Here is an 18,819-nt window from a genome sequence, read left to right as displayed (position 1 = left end):
TGCATCTAACAATTTTCCAGTCTACCTGGATCACTGGGTTGTCTGTGGCCACATCGGCAGTGCATCAGGCTGCCGTATTGAGGGAACAGGGTTTGAAACCAACTTTCAGACCAACATGCTGCACTGTCTACCTGTGTGCCACTCTTCAGCAAACCTCTTGGATGCTGAATGGGTCACTGGTAATGCGGGACTGGGTACGTGGCGTAGGTACCATTCTTCAATGAACCTTTCACACTGGCTTGATCCACTGTGTGCATGTGCAACTCGGTTTTATTAGCGCAGGCAAAGTTTCTTTTTTTTGGTAGCTGATAATGTAGGCTGCGAGACACTAAGCTGTACTTGAACCTGGCGAACACCACTTTAAAGATTTACGTCATTAAAGGAGCTCTAAAAAGAAAAATAATTTCAGCTGCAGTAGTAAATGATCCCCCTACAATACCACGAACTGCTACCTGGCCAGGCCTCTGGCCGAACTGAGCAGCAGGCATCAGTGCAGCTGCCTTAACCAAATTCGCAGTTTGTCATGATGGATACTTTTTTCTCGGTGAATGGAAAAACCAACTAAACATTCATGCATTGTTTCTCATATCTAAGAATTCAGCTTAGCTGGGCTCATTTCAGCAGGTGCAATTCAGGTAGCCCAAGCAAAGTGAGTGAATGTTCCATCTTCTTCCTTCTGAATTTGGCTGTCCCTATTGATCTGTGCATTTGTGCATACTAAACTTTTTGGACTTGCAGCACATGCTTAAAGTGGCAAATTGCAGGATCCAACACCCTTTTCAAAGATGTGAGGTAACTATGAGTGTTGCAGCCCCACACCGCCATTCCTCACATCGTCCATATGAGCAGATGTGGCAGAGGCAAACACGACAACTGGCAGCGAGGACCAAAACAATTTATTAACACCGAAATAAAGAGGCTTGTGGCTGCTTGGGTGTTAGCGCTTCAGCAACGGGTCGGCTCTCTGCTGCTGACAGGCGCGCTCCAGGTCCTGCAGCTTCTGCTGTAGAACACCTGTGGCATGAAGGAAGCTTGAATGACACAGTGCCGATGCCAAGGACAGTAATGTCATGGCCGCAGTTCACTAAACATGGGCTGCAGACAAGTGTATACTAGTATGTGAAGCAAACAGGTTGGTCGGTATCATGGGAGTTTCACATTCTACAGCTACACCTTGGGGCATTTGCTTAAATTGTACGTTGGTTCCTGGCTAAACAAAGTTAATCCTAGGGAAAAATGTACTCCGTAGTAAAAAAGTGTTGCTAACAAGCATGTGAAGTCATACCTAGGTGTTCAAAACAGCTTTAGGAGTGCCGCTATGTGCCTTGGATGTCATGCAACATACAGGGTGTTGTTTCCAAGCATGTATAAAAAACGGCCAAGGTTTACAGCACATACAAATTGATGTGTAACCATCAGTAACACCAACAGCTAAATTTCACGACTCACCTATAGGGGTGTGCAAATATCTGAAACATTCGAATAATGAATCGAATAGTCACTATTCGTAAATGCGAATGTTTTTTGAATAATATTTTGAATATTTAAAAATGTGAACTGCACCCAGTTAAACATAAAATTGAAGCAACGGTCTGCTAAATTTTCACCCCAGCGGCCATAGTGTAGACATAAAACATGAGAATTTCTGTAATAGAGCAGGCTAGGTTGTTTAGGTAGCCGCACTTTTCAGGGAGTGTGTATGATTGCTGTACAACCTGTAGAGTCCTGCACATGCAAGGAAACTACTTGTTTGCTCCTAATGCTCCACTTCTGCTTTTAATAACACTTCATAACATAACTAGTATATAATGAAAGAAACTTGCCAACTTTAAGAATATACTAGAATGTGACATCGTTTTATATTAATCGTAATAACGACTGTTCATTATTTGAAAACTATTCGACATTCAATTCATTTGCTTCTAGCAGTATTCAACTCGTATTCGATTCGGTCTCAAAAATTACTACTTATTCGCACACCCCTACACGCCAATATGCTGGGCTTGTCATAGCAACTAAGTTTGTGGCAAGCCCCATGTTGAATTATTGAGTATTAAGTAAAACATGTGTGGCTTAGGAGGCTCTTTTGAGGGTGAATTTGACATGCAAGCATTGGGATATTTCTTTCTGGCTTCACTAGAAGCTGTTACCGATGTGACAATGCATAGGTCCTGAAGCTCTTTGCCTGACCAACACCAATGAAAGCGACCGACATGCAAAATTGTGCCACGCTTCGAATGCATCTTCTATAAAGAATGTAATTTCCATGTGGGAGTCAAACTGTGTGCATTACAATTCCCACTAAATTGCATTTTATTGCTTTCTGCCGATGCAAAAAGTAAGCGCGCATCACAATGAATGAAACATCACAGTTTAGAAAATGTGGCATACAGTGGAATTCCGTTGATATTCTAAACCTGGTACAGCGCAACATAGATAGGAAGAAACAAGCTAAGCAGGCCAGATAAAGGAACAGAGTGCTGTTCGCAGCACTCTGTTCCCCAGAAAAAAGAAAAAAAGCAATATTTTGGGTTTAATGCGTCACCGGCATCGTTGTCAGCCATGTTGCAACTCTTGAAACCGAAACAAGCAAAGCCTAGTTGATCCAGTAGTTGCCAAATGCACCTAAACTACAGCCAAGCCAAGCTGCTACATGTTGAAATGCAGCATCGGCTTTTTGTTGAGCAAGTTCCGCACGTTGAATGTTTTTCATTTGGATTTTAAATAGCGACACAATCCTGGGCGACTTCTTCAAGCAGTTCCAAGTGTTGCCGACTACACCCTAGATGTCAGCACCGATGAGGGCGGTGATTACGTGAGGGAAGCGCTGGATGGTGATCATTCGAAGAAACCTGCAATTATTCATCAGCCGCAACTTGGTCGACTTTGTGTATGTTGCCAAAGGATGAAGATTCGGTCCATGCATTGACTCTGCTTTCGACAGCATGACAATGACAGCAACAACATGACAATGATAGAAATACAAACTGACCAGGCCACAGGCAAGCGTATGTGCGAGCAGCAACGCGCTGGCAAACTTGGGCCATATTCTTAAATGTTAACTTTCAAAGATACTACTACTGGTTACCTAGCACCGGACACATTGACTGGTGACAGCTATCCTGGCACTGCGTTAAGACGGCGTGCTTGGCACTGTGCCAAGAAAGCCGTCGCGTCCTAGCTGCTAGTCATGCTAAATCTTGCAAAAGATACGGTATTCCCAAAACTGATGATTTGAGAATACAACACACCTTTTTCAGCCACCTTTGGATAAGCCACTCGTTCCCTGCTGAATCTGATACCTTGAACTTCTAGGCAGTCCCTGTCAAGTTCACATTATCCACCAAATGGTTTACAGTTCGCACTGTAAATCCTTTGGAGGCTGAGCCATGCATAGTGTCCTTGTTTTAATATTTAACAGCACGTTGACGTGATTTTAACAGCATGTTTGCACAACTTTAACAGCATGTTTACGCAATAAGTTTTCCTGGCATTGTGTTTTTATTTTGCGGTCCCATAGAAAAGGTATTAGAGGAGTTCTAATGTATAGCTACATGAGCAGCACAAATCAGAGTAATCCTGCTCACCCGAGTTGTGTTGGACCCACATAAGGGCATCCATGTGAGAATTCAGAACCTTTGAAATCTGTTGCAGCTGTAAAAGAGAAGAGGCACAAAAGTTAATGGGACACTAAACAGCAGATCTGTTGAGACTAGTAGAATAACCTTTGAAAACTTAATGTACTAGTACATCAGCTTTTGTATGCGCCCCATTCCAGGATTTGGAGGAGTATAAAACTTTGTTGTGAGCAAATAATTTTGCATAAGAATGCATAAACATGACCTAAAACATAATTATTCAAGCTTGGGCAATTCCAAATGATAATTCAAACAAAAATGCACAGTCCCCGAAGCTTCAAGCCGCAATGAGACTAATCTGGTCACATTCTGAATGCAAGACGGGTACCGACCGGCTTGTCCTGTGCAGCAAATGCATTGGCTGCGTTCAACTGCTCCACGATGTCCCTAATGTCACGGGACACGCAGTTCAGCTGGGAGTTGATGTTCTCCGCCATGTGGTACCTGTGACACATTTGCAAGAAAGAGAGGCAGCACTGCTGTTCAGGAGCGCAATGACAAGACTGCATGACACTCCTGCATGACTGCTCATGTTTCAGCCAGGAATGTTTATGTAATAATTTGAAAAAAGAAAAGAAAAATGCAGAAACTCCAGTGGAGTTGCCTAATTATGCATAAGCATTGTGCCACTTGCTCATCTCCACACATAAGACACAATGTATGCTGTTTACCACGATTGACAAAGCAGTAGACGGTTCATTAAATGTATGCTTTATTATAGTCTATTTTGGCTTTTGATTCGACCAGTATAAACCCTTTTTAACCCTTATCAATCGTTATCAAGCTGATTGGACTCGATCTGACCCTTATCGGCCGTTATCTTTTGAGAAGTGATGTGATCCTTATCGGACTTGATCCAACTCTTATCGATCCTTATTAACATTATCAGAATGGCTCCAACCGTTATAAGCCAGTATCGCTCTAACCATTATCAACCGCAATTGGACCCATATAACCACTCATCCCTCCTGATCATCCTTATCAACTCATTGACTTATCTGTCTCTTGTGCACGACTGACAACGAAGTACAACACACTCATATGGCTCAGATATATCTGCCTTCTACAAGCAAGGGTGTTTAGCCCGATGGGCAAGACACTCGGCTTGTGAGCGTCATGTGTCAGTGCCAGTTTTCCTCAGTGAGTTGACATAGAAATGCTCATGCATTTAAAGAACAACATATACACACAATATCATACTTTGTTCTATTAAAGCCTAAACCATTGTGGCAGATGAAGCGTTGGTCACCAAGCACGTCTTGAATGTAATCTTGACAGCTACAAGAGAAATGCTAATCCAAAGCCCCCTACTACCCTGCAGTTCATGCATGCAACAGCACAGCTGTGCAATGTTTCTCTTCAGGCAATTCGTTTGTATATACCTACAGTGCCATAGGGGCATTAGTGTTAGTAGCAATGGCATTCAAAATACAGACATATTACAAATAACAGTTAATTCAGAATGCTGTGCAGAACAATGGTGAAAAAGTTCATAGTAGTAACATAAGGTAACAAAGGGTCAAAAAGCCATGGGGGCCATGTGTATGGGTCACGTGTTACTTTCATGTGTAGAGACTTCGCCCTTTCAAACAGCCTTCTTGCTTTACAAGACGAACCATCAGCGTCTCTCTTGCACACTCGCCAACACCAGTCGCAACTCTTACGTGTGTTCACGTTCGAGGTCGGCGTGCTGCTGTACAGAGAGGGCAGGCGCCTGCTTCAGCGCAGACTCGAGGGGCGCCAGTAGCCGCTCGAGCTCCCCCTGCTGGGCAGCCACATAGTCCAGCTCGTGCTCCAGCCGCTGCTGGTCCAGCTGAGCACGCTCCACCAGCGAGCTCAGCTGGCCCACTCGCTCAGCACTTGACAGCAGCAGACGGTCCCAGGCGTTAACCTGTGCCGGTGCATGCATCAAGGAGGATATTGAACAAACATTGCACTGCCACTACAACGCACAGTTGAACTTCGATTTAACGAAGTATACTGGCCACGCGAATAGGTGGCGTTCATGTCGTAGCCCCCAGCGACGCCTCCCCTTGAGTAACGGAAAAAAAAATCTTCAAGGCAGTGCTTAACACAGTGTAGATGCTGGAAAAATGTCATCACTGTCATGTTTTGAACACCACGCATTGTGTGGTCAACACTTTCCTGCCTGTGGGAAAAGCAGCAGTTTTTACGCAGTCTAGAAAATACTTTCCCTATCGCAGAGCATGCTTAATACTTTATAGTATCATACTATCATAGTAGGATCATACTATGATACCTTACAGTATCATATTGAATAGTAAAAAATTCTTTTTCTTACGTTACTATACTCAAACAACATGTGTATTAAAAAGAACTTGAAAAAAAATATCTTAAACATTTTGTGGAAAAAGACGAAAAAGTTATATAGGAACATCACTTTGTTTACACATAAAATCTTTTAAAGAATTTTAGAATATACATTTTTAACGCAAGGACCTGTGCAATATTCCAGCAAATATAATCTTTCTGGGTGAAAATGTTTTGAGGTATAAAGTAAAATGTTCATCCTAGCGACTAGCCCTAGCGCGATGCCAAGGTCGACTCCCAGCTGTCTTTCTGCGTGATACTCAACTTGCCGTGTGGCCGTCAGCAAATGAATGCAACCGAAGGTTGTTAATGCCCTGCAGATAAGAAATGTGATCTTCAGAGCAGGCAGGATATCTTTACATCGGCGCACGGGAGCTTTGAAGCACGTCAGCAAAGAAAGCGAGGCTCCGTTTAGAAATCTGACAAACCAAACTTGTCTTTTGCGTCAGTGCTGTTTCCAAATTCCAAAATTTCGTGTACAGATGCATTAGAATCAGTAGAAATGCGACGTTTCCATGCATCATGCATGAGTGGTATGCGACAATGACGCCATCTTGGAAACTACAAGCACTCAGCGTGCTCACTATGCCCCTTCTTCGAAGGCGCTTTAAAAATCTGCGTGCGGCGGGAAAAGAAAACTGAACCTAACTAAATATTTTCCAAATAACCCAAAAATGGGGCTAGCTGTCTGAGAGCATTCAGGTGGCAAAATACAAATTTGCAATCAATGATGGCAGATAGTCGATGGGAACAGATGCAGACAGGAAAGTCTCAAACTTAACTTAGAACTAGAGGTGTGCAAATAGTCAAAAAGTTTGAATACTATCGGATATTATATTTTAATAATCGTATCCAATTCTAAAAATATATATTTAGGAAATGTTCGAATATTAGGTTGTATACTAATATTCAAATTAAATAGAATATGTTGCTGCCAGTGCGGGAGCAAACACGGTTCTTAATATTTGTTTCTATCTAATCTAGGAATAGTATTGGGGCAATTTTACGCTTTGTGGGGTTCTCCTCCGTGCTCTTGGGACAAAGGAACGACAACACAGTAGTGCAAACAATCACAAGGGCATTTATTGCACCTTTCATGGATCAATGCCTGCTAGCCGAGTTGCTATCCACAAAACATGCCGATGGGCGCGCGAGAAATCTAGACGTCCGACTTACCGCGACCTGATAGCGAGCGAATATGTTCGCCCCATGCTGGATCCCAACGCCTGGTCGTACGCGCGTACTGTCACGCGAACGGTATCCAAGGCGGCCACGCGAGACGGTCTCGCGTGGCCGTCTGCACTGGGCCGTGCTGCGCGTGCTGCGCGGCGCACGCGCAGCACGGCACGTCCGTCCCGCTTGCTTCCCAAACCCCAAAGAGAGAGCGCCTTCCACTCCCGCACCCAAGTAACCCTGCCGGTAGCAGCGCAACACTCGCGCCATCTCTCGCGCTGCGCTTCAACCACATCGACCGCCGCGGGCGTCACGCAGGCCACGCGGCGAAGCGGGATTGCAGGAGATGGGGGAAAGCAAGATATCTGGGGACACGCGTGAGTCGCGCATCCCCACAGCTTGTACAGCACACTCAGCCACTGAACGTCAAACTTTGCAGAAAAGCCAGCCTCTCAGTAGCAAGGGGCACGGGATGGCGGACCGCGTGCCTGCATTTTTTCTTTTTCAGTGCCATCCCCGATTCTGAGCTTATTCCTTGAAAGCAAGTACAATGGGTGGTACTAATTGGCACAGGGTCAAATGCCTCCGAGTTCACAGACACGTGATGCGGTATAATAAGGCACAGGCTGGTGAAGACAGCTATTGGGAATTATACTACATTTTCCAAGTTAACATGAGCCAAATACACAATGTTGTGGTATAACGGCTGAATGTTTTAGTTTTTCAACTTGGGCATTGCATTTGCAATGTTCCAACATAACAAATTAACCCAGCTTGGTAATAAATGCATGTGTATGTTATTATTCGATATTCGACTCGTATTAAAAATTTTTGATATTCACGCACCATTACTTAGAACTCGGAATGTTGAGTACAGCAGAATACTAGAGACAGCGGTGTAAATTAGGATAGCAAATGGGGGTAGGGGATAGTGTAGTTAGGGTAGTTAACGTAATGCATAGAGTAGATAGCTGCTGGACTATTGCAGTAACTGAATGGGCACCAAGGGAAGAGAAGCACAATCAAGGACAGCAGAGGATTTAGTGGTTGTGATGAGATTAACAAAGACGAAGAAGTGTATGGTGAAGTCAGCTGTGTTGTACTGTACACAAAATTGGGTTTTGACAATAATGAAGAAGAATTCAGGTTAGGCTTATGTGCCTTTCATGGACAATGCACCAGCTTGGAAAGGGTAATATGTACCGTATTTACTCACATAATGACCGCACTTTTTGTAAAAAAAAATTCACGCAAATTCAGGGGTGCAATCATTACGCGGGTTAAATTTCCAGCGAAAGGAAAACTTTTTTTTTTCATCCTGCGTTTGCTGTGGGATGACAACAGGTCAACAAATAGGTGGCTGCCGCTGTAGAAGTGCAGGACACCAAAACAAAAATGGTGTCCGGCGGAGCAAGCCGAACGCGCCAAACGTGATTTTTTTCTTCTTCTCGTGGGTATATTACGCGCATTGAAACGGTTCCTTCTGTATCAGTAATGACTAATATCGTTACTATCGGCAAGTTTGTAGCAATAACGTAGCCATGACCACTTTAAGGGGACAGAAACAGAGATGGGTGCGCTGCGGAAAGTGCGGCATTTGTGTTCACTACTATCCTAATACGGCACGCTTTCGCTATGGGCGGGCGAATATCTTAGCTGTGTTACAAGCATTGGCTTATGCATAGGGTACACTTCTAACGTATCAGTTTAAACGTGGCTACTATCGTTGCCACTCACAATTTGTTGCATGCCCACAAGTGCAGACGAGAAGAATCGAAAGACGCCTTTTTTGTTGTTGTTGTCTACTGCAACCATTATAAAGCCTACAAATAATAAAGCCAAGGCAAGTTTGGTTGTAGCTTGGTATGTCTTGAAGAGTTGTTCGTGTAGCATTCAACAGCATTCGACAGATGGTAAGTGCGATCATCATTAGCTAGACCTGGCACATGACATATCGCTGCGGCAAGTTCGAGGTGCAATCATTATGCGGGAAAGAAAAAAAATTTGAATTTTGATGACAAAATTCAGGGGTGTGATCATTACGCGAGTGCGATCATTGTGAAAGTAAATACAATATCACGTGTTATCCATAGGTGCATTGCAGTACCTAGTTGCCCATGGTCCTGTTTTTTTACATGTGAGGTTAGGACACCCCATATTAGTCACCAATACGCACACAATGCATGTGGTCCAACAGCAATTGCTGTTGGCTGACTTGGTGCTTACGTGCCGTAGTATAAGCAGTGTTCGTTCAACCCTGTATTCTTCATGCCAGCTATACCATGGCATGCGGTCCAACAATGTCTGGAAAGGCACAACTGATACCATCGATGTTGACGTAGCAATTGTCATAAAATAAACAGCTTTAAATATTAAAGAGATAAATGCAAATCCCCGTGAATTCCAACTTTATGCTGTAGTCTGTGTGCAATGGTTCCCAGTTCTTGTGTAAAGCTCACCTGCGTGGCTTGGTCAATGAAGTTCCTCTCGAGCTCTTCCAGCTCCACCTTCCACTGGTTGACGGACTCCTCCAGAAGTCGGTAGTGCATTCTGGAAGGCGACCCAGGTGTGATTGAGTGCATGCGCTCCGCAGCTTCACAAAAATTTTTCACGTTGGGATTACTACAGTTATATCTTTTAATGCTTGCTCTAGGCAATATCACGGTTGCTAAGCTCCTTGGCTGAAGCACAAAATAAGCTTTGATTGGTTGGCATACATTTTGTAAACTTTACTTTTATGTAGTGTAGTTCGTATTGTGCAGTTCTGACATGAGCCGAAGACAAATAGCAACCAACAAGCTTTCCTTTTTTTCTTTTTTAAATCAAATAAGCACCTTTCAGCAAGCCACTCCGAAGCGATTTTGCGAACCGAGCGACTATATTCCTTTATATTGCAAACAAATCCTTTTCGCCCTTTTCATGTTGTAAAACAGAGCCATGACTATACTCATCCCCAACGCAGTCCGACGAGTGTAGCAGGTGCTTGAACAACCAATTAATTGATTGATTCATTCATTTATTAAGTTAACATACCAAGGTGACAATGGTGCCACAAGAGAGGCCATAGTGCAAGGATCGCAATTTTTGACCACTCGAGTTTATTTCGATGCATCAGCATCCTGCCATTCTGTCTGAACCGGTATGTAGCCACAGCAGCAGAATGTCTTGGTGTGGCAGAGGGTAAAAATTCACAAACACAGAAGAACTGGATATAGCAGCCTGGTGTTCTGATCATACAAAGTCAGAGGAAACGCAGGGCAACTTGACTGTAATGTTTCAATGAAATGTATAAATATAAAGTAAAGGGTAATGGAAGTGGCCGAAAAGAAATCATGTGGCAGGTGGGGACTGAACCCACATTCTCCATCTCCACATTACGCTTGCGGTGCATCACCAATCAGTCTATCGCTGCGCTATTTTTCTGCGCACATATTGTGGGGGCACTCGTGTATGTGGTTAGCCCCGACAGCGGTAGCCAGCACGACTCACCGCCAAGGCAGCGGACGCCCTTTTAACCGCAGCTGTCACATGGTAGGCAAGCTTAGGAGCACTGCAACTGGCCAATAAACCTTTGTACACTACCTCATGGCACCACCAAGGCTGCCTAATTCGAGGCTCTCGCTATGCAATGAACGAGGCAAATAAGGGCAGTTGAAGGGCTAAATTTTTTTATGTTCACAATTATACGAAGCAAGAGGCAATGAAGCTGAAAAAGCACAGGGGAAGTTATTCGTTACGTTTCATTGAATAGTAGAAATAATCAGGCAAAGGGACATGAAAGTGGATGAAAAGAAAAAAAGAAAAGATGAAAGAGAATACTTAAAACCTTGGCTGTGTGCAGCACCGGCTAACACTTCCAGGGCTAACCTTGTAAACACACACAAGTACCCAAGAAAGTCGCTGGAGGGATGGCATCGTATGCCTCCAGAAGAAATGGGCATTCGCTCACATAACAATGCTTCTCTGGCCTATGCTCACAGTACACCAGGCACAAGACAACGCAGAAATAAAATACAACCAACAGTGGCCGCAAGCGCACACCCACCTACAGGTAACTCATACAATGTTTACTTCCACCGGCTTAGCTCATCGAAGTGGTTTCAAGGTGGTATATAAACCAAAAGGTGGCTTACTAAGCCTACTATGAAACTTTTCATTGAAAACACGATGGTGCTTGCGACACCTATCATTCTAGGTCCTCATGATCTTCTGTCATCTATTTTGTGACAGTGTGTATACCAGTGCATTGCTGAAAGTGAAAGCCAACACAGGCATGTCTGTTAAGAAGGTCACCGTAAAAGATTTGGCACAATAGGGAACAAGAGAGAGGATAAATGGTACAAGTGCTACTGTGAAATCTCAACATAACAAATCTCATCGGACTGCCGAAAATGATGAGTTCTTTTGAACTATTGTTGCATCGAAGACACGTTAAAAGCTACACTCAACAAGAGAAATCGTCAACAATTGAAAGCAGCACATCGACAAATGCGTTTGTGCTGATGACAAGGACGCCACAGGGTAGGAGTGAGAACACGTGTTTATGAGAGCTCATCTCCACACTCTTACAGACCTCAAATGTGTTAAGGGGATCTTATATCGAATATTTTTTAAAATGTCTTTTTTCTTCGAGGTACGGTGCTGAAAGCTTGTGAATATGTATATGCAATGTTATGTGCATATTTTGATATGAGGTCCAGTTCGGTTTAGCTTCCTTCTTTATAACTTTATGCAAGCTTCCTTTAATCAATTTACTGCAAAGATTTGCAAAGTATCAGTTGGTCAGATTTCGTTAAACATAGTATTAGTGGTTTCTGCATGATTCAAGGAATGCTGCAAGATCAACCTCACTGCTCTGGCTATCCGAGAACAAAAGTTGCGAGACTGAAGCTGAACACCACGAAAAATGCTCTCAAGATTTAACTTCAAAATCTCGCAACTTTCGTTCATGGGTAGGTTGGTCTTGTGGCATTCCTTGAATTATACAGAAGCTATTGACAAGATGCCGTTAGAGCCACACTGGTTGCTTTTTCACGCAATAAACATTTTATTTCTTCAAGGGAGCACACGCATAGTGCATATTGTTCCATGAGTGCTGTGCCACTTTGCAAGATGATGGGTGTAGGAATAATAATAATAATAATAATAATAATAATAATAATAATAATAATAATAATAATCAAAAGCTGCATTGAGGACAAGTGCTGCAAAGCATCATTAAAGATATAAGAAAATAAAAAAAGAAGAAAAATGAGAAAAAAAGCAAATGAAAAGCCAGGAGAAGAGACTACCTAGGCTGTTGTGTACATTGTCATGGAACCCCGAGACAGTGCACTTACGTTGAAGATGGTGCAGCAGTGCCGGTTGTCTGTGTTGGGGCTTGAGTTGTAGCTGCAAAAACATTAATTCGAAATAAACAAAATCCAAATAGCCTTCAGAACTGCATCTGCTTAAATACAGTAGAACATCGTTGATACACTCCTGCTTCGTACAATTTCCCGGTGCCAACATTCGCGATCAAGAACACAAAAATGGCCCTATACAGTTACGCTTCTTTTTTATTGGTCACCACACTCCCAAAAGACACTATCGTTCAGCCCCAGCATTCTTTACATCGCCAAACTGCGATCGTATGATACATTTTCTGGCCACTAGATCCCATGTGAACAAGAAATTACATGAAGCAGGCGTGATTGAAAGCAGGAGGCGCCCACCACGACAGCGTCCCTGCAGCACTAGCCCTCCCATATAACATGAAAAAATCTGGCATCCACTTTGTTTCCGCCACCAGTACCAGAAAATCTCATTTCAGGCCACTGCACGTTGCATTCATAGCTATCACCGCCAACCATACTGCGATAAGCATCCTCACCTATCTGTTTCACAGTGTGTGTGTGGCATAGTGTCGTTGGCAGATACTGCGTGCTTTCAATAGGCGACAACCCAAACCACATGCCAAGAATCGTGCTCATAGTTGCACCTCTTTAGGTCGAACCCCAATGTCACGAGTTAAATGAATGGGATTGCTGTCCCAAAGCTGTGAAGTTGGCTATAACAAATGCCATAACAACGGGGGTCCGTATTGACATATAGAAATCAGCTGGAGGTCTTTTAACCTAGACCCAAGGCACTATACATGCACGTAAATGCATTCTGCCCCTGTCAAGAACATGGCTGTCGAGGGCAGAAATGACTTTGTGCTTAACACTGCAACCAGTGAAGAATTGATGCAAGTGAAAGAATACAGAAGACAAATGCTGGTTTCAGTTGGTGCCTTAACACGTTCAATGCGGCAGCACTTTTTGAAGTCTCGATTCCTGCGTGTCATGATCTGCCAGTGGGTCACCTGTCATATTCCTCTGGTGCATTGTGACCCAGCAGTGATTCATAGGGAGGTTGTGCGCCTTCGAAGCTTTCCCAAGGTGCACAGAGATGGCGCCACAACACATCAGATCAGAAGCAACAAGAGCTTTTTGTCTCCATTGACTTCTAGCAAAGATGTCGCTTATGGACTGCAGAAAAGCCCTGCACAGTCGCACAGTGAGAATAACTGTCGTGACTCACCAGAGACCCACACCGCAGTGAATGTGTTAAAGGAGTATCGACACAACAGATTGGCTCCCCACTTTTTCATGCGGATATAAAGTCAAAACTGAACAAACAGTGCTGACAACAAGAGTACAGGAAAGAAACAGCACATAGTTTGGCTGCTTGCGCTGCTTCTTAATTTCGTAAATGGTCAACAAACTAGCCCAAATTCGCACTCTTGAAGAGTCCAAACTCTTAGCAAGCATTAAAACACCCTGTATAATTTACTACTATTACTTGTTTTTGCTAATCAATTTAGGCCTTGGTACCCAGACCGTGGATGGATCATGCTATCACGGAACACTGGCTTTCTCCTGTCCCTTCAATCGCTGCAACCCCCCCACGTGAGCAGGGTCAGAAGAAACACCTGCAGCCCTCTTGTTTGGATGTTTACGAGGTCCATCATCATAGCTAGCCTTAATGCTAAGCAAATTCAGCAAATGTTGCCCCGCGCCATGACATCACCATAATGCTGATGACGCCAGGCATTTCGAGGCTAAGTCTAGTATCAAATTAAAATGCCTCATTTACAAACCTTCACATTTGCCAGGTATCATCATTTTATGTGCAAGAAGCCCACAGTAGAGCTTCTACAGCTTCAAAAATATGTGCCACTACACTCTCAAAATGCTTACTTAAGTTTCCCTTCTCTGCACTTGCTAATTACCGTTTAAAAATGCTACGTCATGCTGATAATGCGCATGCCGTTTGTGACCAGGGAGTGGACGCACATCATCAAAGAAAAGAAAGGCACGCACAATAGGTAACAATTATTTGTCTGGGGACAATATACGCACCAAAATGTGTCAGCGTATTTACAGTGTACTCCTCTGAATAGCTGAAATGCGAGCCAACACGGCAGCCGTCTTACCAGTGGTGGCGGCGGTGGTGGTGGTCGACGCTGCAGTAGCCGTGGGTGCGACGGATGGCAAGCCTGTCGACGGCTGTGGCCCACCAAAGTTGAAAGTGGGGGTCGACTTGTTTGTCCCAAAGGAGAATGCTGCAAGCATTTACAAAGCACGTGATGTTCACAGCAGCTTTCCACAGCAAGTCTCACCCATCAAACTCAAGAAAATCCTTCGAAGTACGAATTTTATTGTAAAGGTGCTTAAGGGGCCTGACAACCAATTTTTGTGGTACCAGCTTTTTTAAGTGCAATGGAAAGCTGAGCACTCAGAGTGCCAATTATACAGCGGTAACAAGAAAAATCCCATGTAAAATTTTTTTAATTAGAAGTTTTCTATCTGCAGTGAGAATGTAGACATCATCAGCTGGAAACTGCGACAGGTGAGCATGATAGCGATTACACACTGGCATCGGTGCGACGCAGATGACAAATGTGGCCCTAGCTATAAGGCAGTAATACTTTGTTTATCAAGCTGATGTTTCTGCAGTTCGTGTTTTCTAAAGTGTTGAATTACTTTTAGAATAATAGTTACGTGCTTTCGGGGCTTTCCTATCCAACTGCTTCGACCGCGTACAAGTCAAGGCTTTTTTTAGCCAAGCCAGGCTAAGTAGTAGGATATGCCAGTAACCAAGTTCCTTTGCCCCTTCTCCCCATATTTATGGTGTGCTCCAAGTGGGATCTCATTAGTGTCCTAAGTACAGCAGTGCACCCCGCACCCATGTCCTCGACTGCAAGGGGTGCAAGGCAAGGTGTCGTCATGGTGCAGCCCACCCATGAACCTTACAGCGATTGGGCGCACCTGGCGCACCACAACATGCATTGCCTGCGCCTTTTCTGAATCGAACAAGCCTACTGTAGTGCTGGCACCCATCTACGGTACAATTAGTCAATGGCATTTTGTATCTCACAGAAAGACCACACAACTCAGGGTGCTCACTAGCAAATTCGTGTGCATACAAAAGCACTCGTGCGTGCCGCCATGTAATGAGGGCCGATCCATTCATTATCACAAAGGCAGGGCTGCTCATTAGCGTGAATTTTCTTTTTTTCTACTTCGCAATACGCACAGAATAAAGTGCAACTGCACACATAATATAAAGACTGCAATTTTAAACAATAAGTATGCGGCACTTGATAACAGCCAACTTACGTACAGTTACTTCATTTACATCTCAAGTGCCAAGGTATAACTACCAGTTCGTGCCACTTAATATTTTCCGCAGCTTTTTGGGCCATTTTAAGTTTATGTCCTTTTCATTTCCACTAACGTCTCCTGACACATTCTAGGTGGTTGTCGGTACCCTTAAGCACTACGTGCACACTATAGTGTACACTTGGGCAGTTCCTGGAACCCAACAAATTTGTTCAAAGGTCCCGGACAATTTTAATAGCATGTAAACTTCTCAGTGGCAAGTACTTGAAGCAAGGATGTTTCTTTTAAGCTATTGTTCACACGAACAAGACAATGAACATGCAGGAATATTTCTTACAGCCAGAAATCAGATATTAAGTGGTAACTAAAGTTGTGGTTGTGGGATTATACATGGTTTGTAGGAAAAAAAAAGCAAACTACTTTAGTGTGCTTTCTTAATGGGACACTAAAGAGACTGATGTAGTAGTATTCGTTCGAAGCTCTATATTCATTACTTTTATGCTAGGAGCTTGTTCACTAGAAGAGAAAATGACCACCAAAGGTTAATTTTTAAACTTGTTTTTCAGATTGTGGGGTTTTACGTGCCAAAACCACAATTTGATAATGACGCATTCTGCAGAGAAAAAATCCTATATGAGGTTGTGGGATCAAATCCCAGTAATGGCAGCCACATTTCTATGGGGGTGCCATAAAATGCAAAAACGTTTGTGTACAGTGCATTGGGTGCACGTTAAGGAACCCCATGTGGTCGAAATTAATTTCGAGTCCCCCTCTACAGCGTGCCTCATAATCAGATCATGGTTTTGACACGTAATACCCCAGAATGTAAATTTTTTCACTTTGGGTGACAGCCACATGAAGAGTAAGACTACAAAACCATGACAATACACTTGTTTGATCGGGTTTGATGTTTTGTAGTGATTGATAGAATTCAATAAGATCAACAAGCCCGAGGAAAAAATAAAAAGAATACACATAGACAACACACAGTGCGTGCTCTCTCAGTCCACAATTAATACTAACTAAACTGTATGCTTTCATGTCAAATTTTGCTTTACCATTCGAGCTACCTGGTAAACAGTTTTGGTAAACTGGGCAGAAAACTGCACTGCCTCACAGGGCTTTCATTAGATGAACAGCTGTTCTGAGAAGTGCGCTGCGTGTTAAAAAAATATAAACTGACAACATACTTGATGTAGCGGGGGCGGAGGTGCCGAAGTTGAAGGTGCTGGTCGTGTTGCCGCCCAACATTTTGCCTGCATGAAAAGGTTAGAAAGCTGGTGAAGAACTGACATCACATGCTTTGAAAGCTAAGGAAAAGTTGCACACAAGGTCACAAGCCGTACGTACAAACGTCCACACTTCTCTTTACAGCAATGTGTTATAGTAGCTGCGAAGTAAAGAGTACTAGGATGAATACTATGTGGCTCTGAAGTCCGTCTTCTGAATTGTAGACGTCCCCAAACATGCAAAACTACTTTGTTAGGAACTTCATTCAGTAAGGAAAGCTGCATGTCAGGAATGACAAAACAATATTACTGGAATTACCAGAACGTCGGATTGTTATTTAAGCATGAACATGGCGATCAAGGGATCATCTTAGCCCTGGTTGATGTGTTTGAGTTGCCGTTCAATCTTCTCTCGTCCGTGTCTATTTCCTCTAGTAGTAAAACGCACAGGTGCAACCAAAACAACGCACTGCTGCTTATTACCCATATCGGTTTGCTTGCTGTAGGGCATATTCCCTGAACCTAGTAGTCACAGTGATCTTCAACACGACCTATCACAACATATTTATTTTTGCTCACCTTACAAGCCTTCAGGGAGGCAGTAGGTAAGGGGGGACTGTGGTTACATGAACAGAGCGTCTAAAAACGTTAGCTGTCTCGAGGGAAGCACGTGATGACGCTCCCCTTGCCAACGTGCAGTGCCATCGGTAGCACGGTCCGGTTATCACAGCTGCGGGCTATCTTCAAGATCACCCCACGAAAACGGTTAGACAGCCATAAGAAATCGCAGTTAATTCCCAAAGAATGCAAAACGCATTGGAAAGCTGCTACCAAACGGCACGCCGAGTGCGCTACACGCAGGTCCCATTCCGGCCTACAGAATAAGGGCAACAATTACCGCACTACTTTCTTTCTACCTCCTCCTTCGTATTCACCCTTTCCGATGATCAAAGTGCGGTAGTTTCAGACAGCAATTAGTGCAGCCGCAACAGCGTCCGAAAACGCGACCACAGTTCACGCACCATCCAAATGACAATTGTAAAACAGTGCGCTTCGCCACTGCAACGACTTCGCTTATGACGGAATAAGGGCACCAATAACCAGACTACTTTCTTTCTATACCCTTCTTTGTAAGCACCCTTTCTGATTATAAAAGTGGAGCATTTTCAGACAGCAAACAGTACATCCGCAACAGCTTCTAAAACACACTGTGCTTCGCCATTGGAATGGCTTCGCTTATGAACAGTCTTATGGGATGTGGCACATACCTTCTGTAGGCAAGGACGTTCCTTGCCAAAACCTTAGGAATAGAAGTCGCTCAGAGACTTTCAAAATTTGTGATTAATACTTCGTGCAACACAAACCGCGCCGCGACGCGAAAAGATACAAAACTTGGCTCGACTTGGATCGCTTACCATCGCGTACTCATTGCTCTACTTGCAAGTTTAATGATCATGATGATAACTGTTTTTATGGAACAGGAAAATATATATTTTTAATGCGTTAGCATTCTTTGGGTAGTTCACGCACTTTCCTGGGGCTATGTATCTATTTATATATGTATAGCTGCATCTAAACGTCTTCCCGCCTACCTGCGACACTGACCCATAGTAGAAAAAAAAAAAAAATTGCAGTTTCGACGGAAAGGTGAAGCACCCGTTGCGATCGCAAATTAGTAGATAGCTGTACGAAGTAACGACAGTAGTTTAATCGGCCGTATCGACTAGTAAACATTCGCTTGCTAACTAAATTAACAATGATAGATATGTAAGCGTGACTCATTTAGGACGTAGAAAGAAA

At 43.6% G+C, this 18,819-nt stretch overlaps 1 protein-coding gene across 1 annotated transcript; it reads right to left on the bottom strand.

Annotated features, from left to right (window-relative positions):
• Nucleotides 1–878: 878 nt before the first annotated feature.
• On the bottom strand, nucleotides 879–18,435 carry LOC142560795 (nuclear pore glycoprotein p62-like). Its single transcript, XM_075673149.1, has 9 exons — nucleotides 18,288–18,435; nucleotides 16,981–17,046; nucleotides 14,602–14,730; nucleotides 12,482–12,533; nucleotides 9,602–9,692; nucleotides 5,303–5,529; nucleotides 3,971–4,082; nucleotides 3,588–3,654; nucleotides 879–1,014 (listed from the first exon to the last, which is right to left on the bottom strand). The coding sequence occupies exons 2-9, from the start codon at nucleotides 17,039–17,041 to the stop codon at nucleotides 938–940; spliced, it is 816 nt and encodes a 271-aa protein (XP_075529264.1). The 5' UTR covers nucleotides 17,042–17,046; nucleotides 18,288–18,435; the 3' UTR covers nucleotides 879–937.
• Between the last annotated feature and the right edge of the window lie 384 nt (nucleotides 18,436–18,819).

Source organism: Dermacentor variabilis, chromosome 10, assembly GCF_050947875.1.
Source record: "Dermacentor variabilis isolate Ectoservices chromosome 10, ASM5094787v1, whole genome shotgun sequence".
Lineage (NCBI taxonomy): Eukaryota > Metazoa > Arthropoda > Arachnida > Ixodida > Ixodidae > Dermacentor > Dermacentor variabilis.
The sequence above is the reverse complement of the archived record's forward strand: the minus strand, read 5'-3'. Positions and strand labels throughout refer to the sequence as shown.